Source organism: Argopecten irradians, chromosome 3, assembly GCF_041381155.1.
Source record: "Argopecten irradians isolate NY chromosome 3, Ai_NY, whole genome shotgun sequence".
Classification (NCBI taxonomy): Eukaryota; Metazoa; Mollusca; class Bivalvia; order Pectinida; family Pectinidae; genus Argopecten; species Argopecten irradians.
The window spans coordinates 4,975,117-4,993,092 of record NC_091136.1 but is presented as its reverse complement, the minus strand read 5'-3'; the positions used below and the strand labels follow the sequence as shown (position 1 = coordinate 4,993,092).

General features: G+C 36.5%; 1 protein-coding gene across 1 annotated transcript in view; it reads left to right on the top strand.

Moving 5' to 3' along the window:
* The window catches only part of LOC138317350 (hormone-sensitive lipase-like), a 44,134-nt gene that overhangs the window by 19,216 nt on the left and 6,942 nt on the right, over positions 1-17,976 (top strand). The window contains exons 2-7 of the mRNA XM_069258952.1: positions 14,483-14,641; positions 14,832-14,909; positions 15,531-15,713; positions 16,138-16,254; positions 16,710-16,854; positions 17,463-17,681. Coding sequence (XP_069115053.1) covers positions 14,483-14,641; positions 14,832-14,909; positions 15,531-15,713; positions 16,138-16,254; positions 16,710-16,854; positions 17,463-17,681 — 901 coding nt within the window. The remainder of the gene's footprint in view (positions 1-14,482; positions 14,642-14,831; positions 14,910-15,530; positions 15,714-16,137; positions 16,255-16,709; positions 16,855-17,462; positions 17,682-17,976) is intronic.

The window sequence follows — 17,976 nt, the reverse complement described above, 5'->3', positions numbered from 1 at the left end:
TACTTCAGTTATATAAGATTTGATATTTAATATAATACACACATATTACAGACCATTGGTAGGAACTTTGTACTCGGTCCAGGTGACTATCGTGATTATCACATTCAATCAAATTAATTATCAAACGACTCCCGCACATATATACCACATAATCTCATTTATTACCTTATGTAAATTCTGCGTCAATATTTATTCGGCTAATTAAAGTTGGTGGCGATAAATTACTCTATAACTAGTGATGGATAAAATCAAGACGTGTTGAGTAGTTCATAACTCCCACCAATCGTGATTTTAGTTGAACATTTGTTCATTGTCTTGTACAAGTCTGCATGTCTGCCCCTGCTGGTAGAGTGTTAGAATTGTATCGAAGTTCCCCTGTTGTATGATCGTAAATGGCGACTTCAATAGGATCTTTATCTTTTTCTCCTTCATCCAAACCCAACTTTCTTTTCCTAACAGTGTCCCTTGACATCATTCTCACTTTTGTACTTCAAGTTTAGCACTCGCCCCTGTGAGGTAGGCTTTGGGTTCTGTCCCCTGGTCGAGATTACACCATAAGTCCTAGTAAAGTGGTAGTTCTGCTCCTGCGTATCTCTAAATCCGCCGTAGCCTGTCCAAAGCCGTGTTGAGAAATGAGGAGGGACACAGTTTCGAGTGGAGGTTATAACCTAAATATTGACTATAAACACCCAACAATAAATCAACCTGCTTAACGCTCGGCATTAAGGGACTGGTTGCGTTTTCAGTAAAATATGACCGGGTGGGATGTGTTGCTTGGTGTCTTCGACGACACGATTCAGTGTTATAGCACTATAAAAGGTGCAAGAGTTCCACTATACAAGAACACATAATATGGATATACCAGCACGCACCATGCGAAGTACCAAAGATGGGGCTGAATGCCGAATATTTGGAAGGCTGAATGGAAAGGCTTCCAACCAACAGTGTGGAATTCATGCTGACAAGCCCATTGAAAGATAAAACTAAAATCGAAAAAATGACAGTTACTCTAATGCGATGTGTTGTATGTTGTTTGAATGTGATTCGTGATTGTGGGCTATTTGTATTAGTGGATGCCGATTGCTGTATTGACAAACGCAATGAATCACTGTTTCAGAAAAGATGTACAATATTTCTATTTCTGTCGTCCCATTCGGGCACCCACTTAAAACTGTATTCAAATCAAATGATAAGTATGCAATCTATAGACTTTCCTTCTGTCTCTACACCTCAAAAATCAGAAACTTATAGCCGGGTAAATTTTAATTTACGCTTAGCATAAAGCTCAAGTGATTATACAGGGGCTCCATTTGTTCAAATTGTCTGGATCAAAATGAAGAAAATTTATTATGTGAAAATCTGATATACGATACGACTAGCAGGATTGGTTGTTTTTCAAATGTCTGTAGAATATTTATATGATATTTTAATTACGGCATAAATATCATACAATTCGTCATATAGAAGACACATGAGTTAACAGTGACATTTAATACACCATAAACCTAATTTCAATATCGGCCAGTCGCCGTATAATGAGTATTAGAGGCAAATAAAATCCAATCTCCGGTTTTGTGATGCTATACTTCATATCGCTTTAATGTGAAGTATATTGCTTAATCTGTAGTTCTTAACTCAGATAGATATTCTTGGCAATAGATCCAAGAGGCAAATTCTTTTGGTTGCTTGTTCGATTAATTAACTTCCTGATAAAAAGTTTATACTATTAATCTCTGTCTAAAGTTTGTGTTATAAGCATAAAATAATAAAAATCAATTAATTAATAGTTTTATTACAAATAAATGCAAGTTATTTTACAATTGTAAAGCTCGTCATTAACGAATTCAACCCAATACAAATACACAACATATGAATATGTTTCTTCGGTAAGCGAAAATTTAGCACAAATACGCTGAACTTATTATGATTTGTTATAGTTTTCAAAAGACTTTTCCCGAAATCCACACGGATAAATGCTCCTTTGGATAATGGATAATACTCGACAGCAGAGACCGACAGTAAAGTCGATTTAAACCAATTTTCCATTGTGTCTTAAGCTGTTAAAGTAGTTGTCGCAACTGGTGCAAATAGTGACCTAAATTCACAACAATCTCGTCCAAAAATAAATCTATCTGTTGTGTGTGAAATGGAATGATGATATTGAGCAATCTCTCCCAAGTTGCATTGCAGGCGGTCTTCACGTTTCATTGTGGGGGCCGCAATGAAACCATGGGACAGATTGGATATCAGGATGACGTAAGAGATTATTTATTGTTGGGTCAATCAAGATTTTAAAGTCCGCCATACTCGATTAATAAGCATGTTCACACAACAACAATGACCCTGCGTACTCGAGCATTGCAGCATAACAGAAAGATTCACTTGCGTTTATGATAGCTTTAGTGTATTTATTATAGACGAGAAAAACGTCCCATAATACACTTTACCTGCTAAATGTAACACTTTTACAACATCACTATCCGGTGTTAACCATGTTTTTTAGTCGTGTGATTATACTCCGTGATCTCCAGGGGAGGGTGTGAAGGTGGGGAACCCGACAACAAATAACACTATGAAAATGATTTTGAGACTGGCAAATACAATAAAAATTTAAAAATGATATATTCTGGTTAATTTTTCATACTACACGAATCTAAAAGGAGCAATGATTTCTTCTGGAGTGAAATATGTCATAATCAGACGTAAGTTAGTCACCTGCGCGACAAACAGTATATTTACAAAACTGTTACATTGGGTTTTAAATCGCCGGGGATTGAATTTCAGAAAATTCAAGGTTCAGGGAAGTAAAATTTCTGCGAACATTACAAAACCACTCCTAAAAAGAGTAAAGAAGTGTGATAAAAATAAATATATGTAATGTATATCTTACATTTAACCTAATCTAACAAGCATGAGAGATGGAAATTATAAGGAAAAGTGATTTACCCTGCCATATAAAATAACAATTGTGAAATTACAGTACCGTATGAACCAATAAAAGCTATCGATATACCGAATAAAACAGCGCACACTCGATTTTGAAATCCTTTCCCTAATCAAGGACAACAAACCCAGTGCATCAGAAATTGACCAATATAAACTGCATGAGTACAGCGGGTACATTTAAATGATCTGGTATTCAACCTTTAATAATTTATTACCATTATCGTGATGTAAGTGACACGAAAATCGATAGCAAGGAGATTGTTATGATCCTGACCGAATAGCTGACTTAATAAGATGCAAGATTCAGCTTCAAAGGTCTTCGATCATTGACTGCCCAGAAAATACACCGAGTCACGCAAGTGGAATATACCACAATAACGTTATCAAAAACAAAATAAAGTCACACAGTACAACTAGGAATTATGTTATATCCTGCAACATTGATTTACATAACCCAATTATGTGTCGCTTGATGAATACAACTGCACTGTGGTTAATGCGCATACAAGTGTCACACGACTTGTAGCCTAACCATGCAACGATCAACGTTGTTATTGAAGCTCCGCGCTTTAGCTCATGCAAGAAATATTCTCCGAAGAGCTTACTCTAAAACATACAGTTTGGTTGTCGCTGAAACCAGTACAGAATGGGATCTGTAACCCAAGTGTATCGCTTCACACGTTTCGTCCAATAATACCTCTGTGAGAGTCTGACCAAATCAACATGGTTACAACGGCGTTGTGGACTAGATAAAGTATTTGTATTGCCAATGGATGAGAGTATATATAGTACATTGAACTCACCTTGACGGTTGATGCTTATGTGTGATTCAACAAAACGCGTTACCTAATGTGTTTGCTTACGTTGTAATTCTGTATTTCACGAGAGAGTTGTTTGTCAAGCGTCGCTCTAAACCCGAGTGTCATGTGAAGCGATTCCATTTATATCGCCTTCTAGCTACAGACGTTGGGTTCGTGACAACCTCGTGTACAACAATCGCACGTGGAATGAGTTATTACTTGCCAGTTACAGTCGATTGAAACAAACATAAGGAAGCAGCAGTTCAAGTCTCCAACCAGCTGGAAGACGCGACCAGCTTTAAGGCTCATCTGGCGTTTTCTACCAACGGTGCTCATTGCAGGACAAACAAATTGTGAAAACATACTAATGTGACGTTCTTTAGACAATTTCAAAGGGTTTCATGTTCAGTCTTACGCAAGATACATGCATTCACCTGTAGTTACCACATCAATCTGTATGTGAAACTGATTGGTATCACAATTAGTGTTGTAAATTAAGCAGAGGTTGTGTTACAACGCACTTTCGGATTGAGATGTGACTTTCAAAGTCGATTTAGTTACTATAAAGACAATATATCTTATTGACAAGCAAGGATAGATGGAGATTTTCTTTGGAATCGTGCAATAAATGAGGTACGTATTAAATGGGCCAATGTTCCGTTTATCGATAAAGATTTTTATTCAGAAATGTACATTGTCTGAAAATATATACAGATAATGATTGAATTTAAATACAGTCAAACTTGTTTATCAAGACCACCCAAGTGTCAGAGGAAAATTATAGCCAGGTGGCGTTTATACACCGGTTGAATCAAGGAAGTGGACTTTAGAGAGATGGTCGCTAAGTCTGGTTTCACAATATATGTTATTTGTGAACATGAATCTAATAATACATTGTAACATGCAACCCTCCCCGTATGTCTTCTGTCCATATAATAATATTTTAGTTCGTTTATTCATAACACTAATAACATCTTTGAATAAGGGTGGATATAGTTTATTTACTATTTGTGTATTTGTGCTTTTAAATGAAGAAAGTCGTCGGCATGGGTTCAGTTTTCTAGCAACTGATGCATTTAGGTTTTAAACTCGTAGCCAAAAGATGTATAACTAGTATTACATATTATGTCATGTAGCATCTAACCACTCCGCCACCACGAACTTTTTTGCAACTGAGGAGGTGTGATATCAAACGGGTAATTAAAATTACTTCGAAATCAATATAACATTATATTCAAGCTTTACAGAAAATGTTAATTTAAAAAGTTTATTCATGATACTGTTTTTGCACACATGTCTACGTTATTAGATTCAATTGGGTATTGAACAGTGCGGTTCTGCGAACCACTTTATATACTGCAGTCTGCCAAAACGCGCACTTCATACACGCTACACAACGCTAAAATAGGAGGCCGTCCTTACATGACCCTATTAATAAGACTTTAATATTAATTAAACAAACAAGCAAAGGACTGCTACCCCTTTGGGTCGTTTTACGGCCACTCAGTGATAAGCAAATCAGAATATGCAATTTTTTCTGGGCTCATGGTAATTTCAGGGGTCAAAAGTTAAATGGTGAAAATTGACATTTTCATTGTTTAAGTCCTGATTAATAAAATATTAGAATAGAGAAAATATGTTTAAAGCTTTTTCATGTAAATCTTGGGTTTGTGAAGTTCATTTCAGAAAAGTAATGATAAATCATAGAAGTACATTGTGCATATGTAGGTCACAGTAACCTAGTTAATCATTTGCTCCATTTTAGCGTTAGAAACTTTAATATTTTTGCTGATTTGATAGCTTGAGATTAATGTTTAGAACTGCATGTGCATATTGACATTACCTGCTTAAGATGATTACATCCTAGTGTCACATTGGCTTGGTCTCGTGCATAAATTAGGTCATATTCAATTAATGTTATCATCTGTCCATCCCGTTTTTTTCAATGTTTAAAGGGATAATTCAGTCAATTCAATGTACATTAAAGATGCTCCACCGCCGACAGACCCTAAATGATACTCATCATTTGAATAACAATTGGTGTTTAATCGTGTATACATATGTCTAATTAACACAAAAAAATATATAAAATAATTTATTTTGCTTTTGGTGCATGCGCAGTCAGAACTTCACTCTATATAGAACATAGTGCCACGGAATTTTTTCGGGATGCAATTAATTATTTCTTATATTTTTATCTTGAAGTAAAATTAGAAGCTCAAATTTTTCAATAGTGGTAATGTTGTAAAGTAAGTAACTTTTGTAACTGAAAAAAATACCAAATGTGCTCATCCTGTTTTTGATAGTGAAAAAATACCATTCGTCAGCGGTGGAGCATCTTTAAGATTTGTACATATATCGGGAAAAAATAAGTTCTAATGGAAATTAGATAAGCCGGTTTTACTGTGATATGCCTAAAAATCCCATGGTGGTGGCTTGTGTGTGAAATGTTCAAACACACTCGCTGTTCGCCATTACACACTGTGGTCAAACTATTTGTATGCCGAACCCTGTCCCTTGCTCGTCGAGTAATGCAACTTTTGTCTAGAACTGCTCAAATTGCTCTGACAGTAGTGTGTTTACCTTACAAGGTGAAATATCTTGTCCACAAACCATTTTATCACCTTCTCAGTGGTTATGTAGCTCATTTGTTTAACGTGCGTGACTTTGGCTCGGGTATGGGTACCGCGTCCATATTGTACCTGCTTAATCGTATTGATCAACGATTTGATATTTCAATGATATTAATTAAAATACTTAACAATGTCGTGGAACTTGTCAATGTTTTACATTATATGTTTCATAAGAAATGTAGAACAATACATTTATGCTATATTTTGCTTCTTGGTTATGTAAAATAATTAGCCTGAGTGTATTGTCCCTTTAAAGCAGCTTTTTGAATTATTAACCTTTGCTTTCATATCACTGTAAACGTGTTTTTGTCCTCGAACTAATCATCGAAATAATCTTTTTACATAAAACATTAACTTGAACCATCTGATTAAAATACAGATCCTTATTATCACTACGTTAGATAAGAGGATCTGAGAACACCCCATTAGAGGTCACGTCAAGATGACCTTTTGAAATGGCCAATCAAATTGGCACTGCCAGAATATTGACCGGGGACGAAATAGTTTGAAAAAGCTGTCCAAATAATTTTCGTGTACGTAATCATCTCGCCCGAAGTGCCTAACAAAGCTAATCGTATATGTATAGTGGGGCGAAAAGACATTTTCAATTGATGTTGTAAGGTGTAGAAACTGTATTTGCTCTGAAGTACACGTGGTATAAATGTCTGGACGTGACCCCTTATGGAATATTGTCAGATCCTCTATTGAACGGAGTGGTTATAAGGATCTGTGTTTTAATCAGATTGTAATTTGAATAGGTTAATCAGTTAATTAAACAAACAAGTTTGACATGCTATAATAGATTTTTTTTAGTATGCATGAATAAAACCTTTTCACTGAAAAAGTAATAAAGATTAATTTATATTCATTAAGTATATGTCTATTTAATTTTATATCAGTAATTTCCGTTTCATATCTTAAAGTGTCTATATTACGTTTTCAAAAGTCAATGTTTTATGGGTAAATTGCATTAAATATATATATATACATCATTTACATGAAATAGTAAATACAAGCATTTTCACAAGTCAAAAAACAACTTTGAATTGCAGCAAAAACCAGTCCTAATGTGCTTTTGAGACACTTTTTCTTTATAATAAGCTATCAGTAATACAATCATATACCGGGTAATACATAGCTTTTAAATAAAAAGATTTGGTGCCTATCAATCAGTTTTCTAGCGATACTCTTGTAGATCGTCTTTCATTAAAATATATACACTTTTATGATATTTTTCTTGCTATTTTAAGTTATAAAAGTATTGTACGTAAAAATAGCTTAATTACATATTCTTTGATCATGCAGAATTAAATCCACTTCAAACTATATGACGTCCTCCACTAATTGGTGGCTAGTCTACCTACAAGTACCCAATTCAGCTTGTTTTGATTCTTATTTACCGGTACACACAATATGTTTATGATCCCAACCCCGCTAGTTATCTTGGCCGTATATTGCGTCATGGTCCAATAATTATAACTTGTCAAGCATACAGGTAAGCCACAGTATCCAGCTATACAGGTGCCTCAAGGTGACCATCGATAGATGGCCAGAGGGCAGAATCGTTGCCTTCTGTGTTTGCACGGCTCTATGAGAATGGGGGCAATAAAAGATTATATTATCTTTATATAATACATGTATGTGATTTTAGAATTGTTTCTATGGAAGTTTGTTACGACAACTTACTAAACAAATATACTTTACCGTTTAAAAAATCATATAGGTTCATGAGTTTGAAACACATAAGTACCATTCTTATTAGATACATGTACAAGCTTGTTGTAGAGCCTGGGTAAACATGTACACCCCGTTTCCGGGGGGGGGGGGATTGGTATGAGGTAAAAACTAGTATAGCTGGCAAAACATCTAGTAAGTGATGCTGAATACACCTCAATTATTGTAATGACAGGCAGCCGTGAAGTGGAGCTGACGGGAGCTGTACAATGCGTAAATCAAGCATGTCTGTCACAACCTTGAATTTACCAATAATACATGTATATATTATAATCAAAATTAATTTAGATAAGGTACTTATTCAACATTGTTATATGGTATTTTATATACATAGTCATGATAATCAGGTTTCTGATATATGTAAAAAGCCAGTGTAAAAAAATAAATTAATGAAAAGATATTGGATGAAGTATGATATTCCAATAATCTTGAAATAAATGTTTTAGTTAATTATACACTTGGTATTAAGATTATTTTTAATTTCAATATATAAAGCTTCATTATCAAATAAATTTAAATGCACTACCAGTTTAAAAACACATATCCCTATTGACTAGCATTGTTGTTGTATAACTGTACGTATTTGTGTGATGAGTACAATGTATGTATGTAGAGAGGCTGCCACCTAAGTACAGCATGCTATAAATGGATCTCCTGGGGTTGGGATAAGGTACTACATGTATACAGGTGTTGTTAGTCTGTGATACACTTGACTGAACATAGAAGGGTGCCCAAAGAAGGCCCCAGGCCCCACTCTGACCAATGTTAGGTAATTTAGATTATCATATCCGTGTGGTTGATGGAACAGTATTAAGTCCAAGTGACCATGGCAACTTCAGTCCTAGCCTAGGGGGTCTACCTTTCGAGCAGGCAAATTTTAAGTGTACAATATACTACATGTATGGATCACACATTGTTATCAAAGTTTCTAGAATTAGAATAATGTGACAAATTCAGAATCTAATCAAGGATATAGGTCCTTGATATAATCAACAACTATGAATCTACAGTTTAAATGGGTAGAAGTTGGATTTATTTTGACTCTTGTCTGTTTGATTTGTTATTAGGCATGTGACCTACACTTTGGCGACGGTCCTTTGAACAGTGTTGATGCCCACGAGCAGCCACATGCCCGATACTAAATTTTAGCTTTCTTAAGCCAGTGCTTACAGGTTCCTCAATCTGTTGACACAATAAAATGTAATTTCTAATGCCGATTTTAACGTCTATGAACGATTTCTCATTTTTCCAATGCTTTGCAACGCGCTAGGTTCCTTGAAGCAAATGTATACGTATTATACATTTGACAGGATTAAAACTATTTCGCGCTTCTTGCCGTTTAGAAAACTATATTCCATACATACATAGTTAAAATTGATGAAGAATTTAACTTGTTTATGTTTATATGTCCTTGCTTTTATTATGCCCATCAATATATTCTTTTTAATCAAAATATTTTGCCGATCAAAATATCTCTTTGGCGACGATATGCTTAGACTGAAAATCTTACTCCACGCAAGGTTCATCACTTTATGCGTTCGAAAAAGAATTTCATTTTTAAACTACATATCACTAGCTAAGAAAAATAGTTTTTACTGGGAAAAGGCGGACTTGAACTATCCATTGATGAGACATAACCAGAACGTGGTTTACCGTACGCAGTTAATTTGCAACGCAGTTAATTTGCTTTTATAACTTCTAATAAACGTCCTTATTTATAAATTAAAATATATGACAATATATATTGATACGTTTTACTTTCTATTTATCTATTCAAATAAATATTACAGTACGAACGATTTCCAGTAATTAACGGCAACTTTTATGTTGCAATAAATATTATGTTTCTGATCGCAATAAATATTTCTATCTGTCAAAGTCCATATAGACTGCAGAATAAAAACATATTTGCTCATATCTCTGTGGCACAGGATCTAGTCTGTCTGTGGTCTGGATGTAGTGGACATTTTACCTGGACACAATGTCCGCCTGTAGTGGACACCGTGTTCACACGTAGTGCACTCCGTGTCTACCTGTAGTCTAAATCTTGTGCACTCCGTGTCTACCTGTAGTCTAAACCTCGTGCACTCCGTGTCTACCTGTAGTCTAAACCTCGTGCACTCCGTGTCTACCTGTAGTCTAAACCTCGTGCACTCCGTGTCCACTCGTAGTTCACACCGTGTGCACAATGTGTAAACCTTTAGTCTACTACCAACTGTACATAGTTAAGTGGAATTGGGCTAGGTTGATCATTGGTGACCAGGTATACGTAGCAAACTGGGAGGATTTGGAGGTCCAAGGTTCAAATCCAGGTCTGGCCACTACATTTCTCTCCTCTCCGAGCTTTTACAGTTTCATAGATCAGTTGCGTTGACACATTTGTTCAAATAGATAATCTAAACTTTATTCCAAGGTTAGATAGGTTAAAATCTTTCTTCAATGTCTTCTCTCCAATAAATAAAAGAGACACCTTATATAACATTATTCTTAGGTCTTTATAACATTCTATCAACAGAGTATATATTTCAGCTTCTTAAAATCATTGACCTTGACCTTCATTCTAGTGGTTCCAATAACAACATGAATTGCCTATATATAGCTGATCTGTGTATTGTGAAGAAAGGAAGTAGATAAACACCCCCCTAGCTAGCTATGATTATGTGGTTCATTGGGTTTGACTATTGTTCTTTTTATCAAAGCATTTTATAAAATTGCAAAGTTTATGCCTATATTGTAATTTTTAGCTCACCTGGCCCGAAGGGCCGGTGAGCTTATGTCATGGCGCGGCGTCCGTCGTCCGTCCGTCGTCCGTCCGTCCGTCTGTCCGTCAACATTTCCTTTAAATCGCTACTAGTCATAGAGTTTTGCATGGATTGTAACCAAATTTGGCCACAAGCATCCTTGGGGGAGGGGTAAAAGAACTTGTATAAATTTTGGCTCTGACCCCCCGGGGGCAGGAGGGGTGGGGCCCAATAGGGGAAATAAAGGAAATCCTATAAATCGCTACTTGTCCTAGAGTTCTGCATGGATTGTAACCAAATTTGGCCACAAACATCCTTGGGGGAGGGGGAACAGAACTTGTATGAATTTTGGCTCTGACCCCCCGGGGGTAGGAGGGGCAGGGTCCAATAGGGGAAATAGAGGTAAATCCTTTAAAACCCTACTTGTCCTAGAGTTCTGCATGGATTGTAACCAAAATTAGCCACAAACATCCTTGGGGGAAAGGGAACAGAACTTGTATAAATTTTGGCTCTGATCCCCCAAGGGCAAGAGGGGCGGGGCCCAATAGGGGAAATAGAGGTAAATCCTTTAAATCGCTACTAGTCAGAGTTCTGCATGGAATGTAACCAAATTTGGCCGGAAATATCCTTGGGAGAATATGAACTGAGTTTGTATAAATTTTGGCTCTGGTCCCGGGGGGCAGAAGGGCGGGGCCCAATAGGGGAATTATAAGTAAATCCTAAAAATCGGTACTTGTCCTAGAGTTCTGCATGGATTGTAACCAAATTTGGCCATAAACATCCTTGGGGGTAGGAGAACAGAACTTGTATAAATTTTGGCTCTGACCCTCCGGGGGCAGGAGAGGGGGGGCGCCCAATAGGGGAAATAAAGGTAAATCCTTTAAATCGCTACTAGTCATAGAGTTCTGCATGGAATGTAACCAAATTTGGCCATAAATAATCCTTTTTGGAAGGGAAACAGAACTTGTATAAATTTTGGCTCTGGCCCCCCGGGGGCAGAACAAGTGGGGCCCAATAGGGGAAATAAAGGTAAATCCTATAAATCGCTACTTGTCCTAGAGTTTTGCTTGGATTGTGACCAAATTTGGCCATTAACATCCTTGGGGGAAGGGGAACAGAACTTGTATAAATTTTGGCTCTGACCCCCTGGGGAAGGAGGGGTGGGGCCCAATAGGGGATTTAGAGGTTAATATTAAAATTCCTTCAGAAAAGAAACAATGAACCTGTATTCAGAACATTACTTGGCATTACAAACCAGGTGAGCGATACAGGCCCTCTGGGCCTCTTGTTGGCAACTCTTAAGAAACTTGCAACCTGGTGGTATAGCAATACATACCTTAAAGGGACAATTCACTCACGCTAATTCTTTTACATAACCAAGAAGCATGGCATAAATGTATTGTTCTACATTTCTTATGAAACATATAACATAAGATATTGACAAATTCCACGTCGTTGTTTAGTATTTTAATTGATACCGTTGTAATTACAAATCGTTGATCAATACGATTAAGCAGGTACAATATGTACGCTGTACCAATATCTGAGCCAAAGTCACGCACGTTAAACAAATGAACTACATAACCACTGTGGAGGTGATATAATGATTTTTTAGGCAAGACAATTCACCTAATAAGGTAAACACACTTCTGTCAGAGCGATTTGAGCTGTTCTAGACAAAAGTAGCATTACTCTACGAGCAAGGGACTGGGTTCGGCATACAAGATATTCGACCACAATGTGTAATGGCGGACAGCGAGTGAGTTTGAATATTTCACACGCATTTCACCACCATGGGATTTTCTGACATATCACAGTAAAACCGACTGATCTAATTTGCATTAGAACTGGGGGTTTTCCGATATATATACAAATTTTAATGTTCTCGTAGAATGAATTGTCCCTTTAACCAGTCATCATGCACATATTATATATAATATACTGTGCTCACTCTATGGATAGCATTTTGGGCATTTTGCTAATAGAAGACACTAATTGCTAAAATAAAAATAATCGTTTTAGCATTTTTAGCTCACCTGGCCCAAAGGGCCGGTGAGCTTATGTCATGGCGCGGCGTCCGTCGTCCGTCGTCCGTCGTCCGTCGTCCGTCCGTCCGTCGTCCGTCCGTCGTCGTCCGTCAACAATTCCTTTAAATGGCTACTAGTCATAGAGTTCTGCATGGATTGTAACCAAATTTGGCCACAAACATCCTTGGGGGAGGGGGAACAGAACTTGTATAAATTTTGGCTCTGACCCCCCTGGGGCAGGAGGGGCGGGGCCCAATAGGGGAAATAGAGGTAAATCCTTTAAATCGCTACTAGTCATAGAGTTCTGCATGGATTGTAACCAAATTTGGCCACAAACATCCTTGGGGGAGGGGGAACAGAACTTGTATAAATTTTGGCTCTGACCCCCCCGGGGGCAGGAGGGGCGGGGCCCAATAGGGGAAATAGAGGTAAATCCTATAAATCGCTACTTGTCCTAGAGTTCTGCATGGATTGTAACCAAATTTGGCCACAAACATCCTTGGGGGAAGGGGAACAGAACTTGTATAAATTTTGGCTCTGACCCCCCCCGGGGGCAGGAGGGGCGGGGCCCAATAGGGGAAATAGAGGTAAATCCTATAAATCGCTACTTGTCCTAGAGTTCTGCATGGATTGTAACCAAATTTGGCCACAAACATCCTTTTTGGAAGGGAAACAGAACTTGTATAAATTTTGGCTCTTACCCCCCCAGGGGCAGGAGAGGTGTGGCCCAATATGGGAAATCGGAGGTAAATATTCAAATTCCTTCAGAAAAGAAACAATGAACCTGTATTCAGAACATGACTTGGCATTACAAACCAGGTGAGCGATACAGGCCCTCTGGGCCTCTTGTTTGCTTAGCCATTTTTTTTGGCTGAAGAAAGAGAATAAATTTGTAGTTTCATTTTTTTTTTCATTCTAAATACCTGAGCTATCAAATCCATATGATTCAAGATGGAATTTAAGTTCCAAAACATTTGTCATTCCAAGTGTTACACTGAAAAAAATAATGGCCTGGTTATTTATTATGGCCTTGAGGAATATAGGGAGGGATATGTGGAAGATAATGAAAATATCATGTTCTTTTACTATTTTCTTAGTTTACTTTTAGCAATTTAAAGCATTGCAAATTTTGCCCTATGCGCTATTGTAGTAGATATCGTAATTTTGAAAAGACAAATAATTGACTTTGTTGGGCACTAGGTGTGTTCTGCTAAAAATATTTCTTTTTTGCTAAAGATAAAAGAAAGGTTTTAGCAACTTTTGCTAAGGCGTTTTTTTTATCTAGAGTTACCAGAGATATACATGTAACTGAAAAAGACCATATTTCTTATCTCTTTAGATCTGTATTATATAATTACAATCTCAATAAAATTAGACTTGTAATTTCGCTCCACTATGATGCTCTATGTTACGCTCCAATACAAGATTTAACAACACCCCATTTGGGGTCACCTCAGCATGACCTCTGGCCTAGAATCAGAACATCTCAGGAACGGGGAGTAGTTAGATCTTGTATTTGAGTTTTAAATTGGTATTATATGGTAACTGCTTGTCATCTATTGTAAGTTTAAAATATATATTACTTGTCGAGTATATCTTAGTTTTGCAGTTCCATGCAGAAGCCGCTAAGCACAGTTGGACTGACTATGGCTTCCTTCAGTGAAAACTACCTGGACAATAAATCACAGATCATGCAGTTTGCTAACACTGTGCTTAGTAGCGGGAAGTACCTACTGAATCCTGAACTCCGCGCAAAACAGGTATAGCAATGTTACCATTGATCACTGATTATTAAGTCAAGCTTAAGCTTAAGCTGTCTGTTTTCTGTTCTTCCAATATGTCTAATATATATATATTCAGCAAAAAAATCAAACTTATGCATGTTTTAAGTTTTTATTTTTGAAGAATCATAAGTTGTAATAGTTTTACATCTGGTTTCTATCCTAAAAGATCTGTGCAGTAACAAGGATGGCAGATGTCAGGTTTTGCAAGGCTTTCTGGTCCATCACAGAGTCAGGTGTTTTACAGGTGAGCTTGTGTCATGTAGCTATAACTGCAAGATTTTAGCAGTTACACCTTAAGCTTATTCAACCCAATAAGTGCCCAATACACTCTAAAATATTTAAAAGATTGGTAAAAAGGAAGGATGGTTTTATAAGATCCTTTCACAAAATTATTACACAAAGTACCATATTTGACCCAATAAGCGCATATGTCCCTATAAGCACCCCTTCCCCTTTTTGAGGCCTTCAATTTCCAAAGGAATCCATATTTTTCATATTTTTGGTATGAGTTTAGTTATTGAAGTAAGTGAAATTGAAGCTTTAAAATGGGAGTGCTTATATTAACAAGGGTGTTTATTTGCTTGAATACAGTATGTCTCTGAAATCAAACATTAAGTTTCTTTATTTTATTATGACTTGCTCATCACAATGATAATCAGAACCTAATTAGCACACTCGATTTGTAACTCTTCGGCTTCTGGAAGCACTTCCATCTATGAGGTGGAAGATCTTCTGAGAAGAATTCTCTTCTTAGAAGGGCACAAATGGAGTTGAGCTGAAGAGAATCTAAATAGGTATAAATAAATGATAATGTGGTTTTAAAGCAAGACAAAATATTTATAATAGATTTTTTTTTTGTTCACAGCAACTACCAACATTTGTATGTCCATCAGTGCAAGTGAATCAAGTATTGAGTCTACCACCAGAATCCTTTGAGATGGAGGCAGTGGAGGGTAAAGAAACCATAACAATTACCCCTCCGTGTGCCCATACAGGTCACGGTCCAGTGAATGTGCGCCTTCTATCCTGCGAATACAGAATTGGACAGGTCAGTAGCGAGACGTGTTAACTTCTGAGGATAATTATATAATGTTGTATAGCTGGGAATTTTCGAGAGATGATGATTTTTGCGATTTCTTGGGACATGGATGTGGTTGCAAAAATTAAATAATCTGTTAATTATAAATGAGAAGTATGATAATAGATCAATCATGTGCTCATAAAGATAAATCATAAAATTTCAATTATGTAATTCAAACTTGTCTTCTTGTTGTAATGTAAACATCATTAATTTATTTCTTTGGTATTGCATGAACGCATAAGAATTGTATGTGATTGCAATTGTAATATGTCAAATTTGATAAGAAGTCAAATTGAGACCTCAGTTTGATAATTGGTTCATGCATTTACTTTTATCAGTCTTATCATGTTGTCAATCGTTAATTAACAAAAAAATTAATTTTCTTCTTCAGCCACGAAAGTCCACTAAGCCACTACCTAAAAAGACTGTACCACTACCGCTGTCTCCATGCCTTCTGGTTCATTGCCATGGAGGAGGCTTTGTAGCTCAGTCCTCCAAGTCACACGAGGTATAGAGTGTTTTCAGACTACTTCTGTATAGTCGTAGCTCTCAAGATGGCAATATTTACCCCTTGAGTGATTAGCAGAGTAATGACTGAATAAGCATAGCACTATCTGACAAAAATTTATTTCATGGCTTAATATCTCATAGTAAAATTAAATGTATCTCCAATCTTTTCATGTTGTAAATAAACCAAAAAAATAATTATTGTATGGTAGCTTGTAAAGGACAAATTAATTGATTTAGAACACTGAATTCAGTAATCCAGAAAATTTGTAATCCAGGCAATTTAAGCTGGGAATGAATGCGAAGGTGTCCAGATTATCGAGGGTCCACTGAATGTTCAAATCATTTTCAATAAAAAAGAGACTTCATAATAATACCCGGTAAACATTGTAATTGACACAATGTTTTGTTTCCTGAAATTTTTAATTCCTAACTGTTTTGTTGTATTATTTCCAGGTGTATTTGAGGCAATGGGCGAAGGACTTGAATGTACCGATCTTGTCAATAGATTACTCGCTATCACCGGAGCATCCCTTCCCCAGGGCCTTAGAGGAGTGCTTTTATGCATATGCTTGGGCAGTCAAAAATTGTCGGAGTCTTGGTAAAGATTTTCATATCAACAGAATTATTAAACATGATAAATTTCTAAGATAGGAAAGTCACACAGGGTTATATCTGTACCAATCTAATTAAAATTTGATGTTCATTATCTACTCTCTAGCAGGTTTATTGTTGTTGATCTTTGATATTTGTACATAATGTAAGCTATAAATGTCTCAACGTTAATATGAGCTTTAGAAGTGCTGATACATGGGTGAATTATGGAAAACAAATTGGCATTTTGGACTAATAATAAAAAAATAAGTTTGACTTTAAAGATACCTTTTAAGTTCAGTTTTTGTCATTTTAACCAAATATTAGATTGTATAAAAGATGTGACAGGTATATCATACTAGGCTATTTTTGTGGTAGATGGACATGTAGCCATCTGCTATCAGTTGTGAATTCCCTCTGTGTGAACTTAAATATCTAATAACAATACAATTATGATAATTAATTTACAATCATGTCAATTGGCCCAGTGCAGTTTTATCATTATTCTTTAGCTTAAATGTTTATAGAAATGTGAAGGAAAATTTCCTGAGAGAAACTGCTCATTTTCACTTCCATAATGTTTTCCTATTTTAGTGAGTTTTGTATTAAATTCAGGTTCGACAGGGGAGGTAATCTGCTTGGCAGGTGACAGTGCCGGAGGAAATCTAATGATTTCCACGGCAATGAGAGCAGCCTCGTTTGGGATCCGCGTACCAGATGGGATTGTGGCTGCCTACACCCCGGTCTTGGTCCATTACACACCATCACCTTCTCGCATGCTGTCACTGATGGATCCACTGCTCCCAGTTGGCATTTTAGTCCGCTGTATGGCCGGTATGTTACTCACATAATAGATTTGCATGGTTATGTAAATCCTTATTAGTAAATACAGTATTTTACTTTCTGTTGCATACAGTTCATATTAATCAAAAAGTAATATTTACTATATAAATACTGTATCACCTTTATTTTACATTACACAAAAAATCTTATATCTTATGAAAATCACTTTTGATAGCCTGAATGTAAGTATGCAAAGGGTCTTGGAATGGAAAGAAACTGTGAGTATCTAGAAAACCCAGATTATCGCGTTGGTGACTTTAGATCTATTCACATCCATTCCAAAATT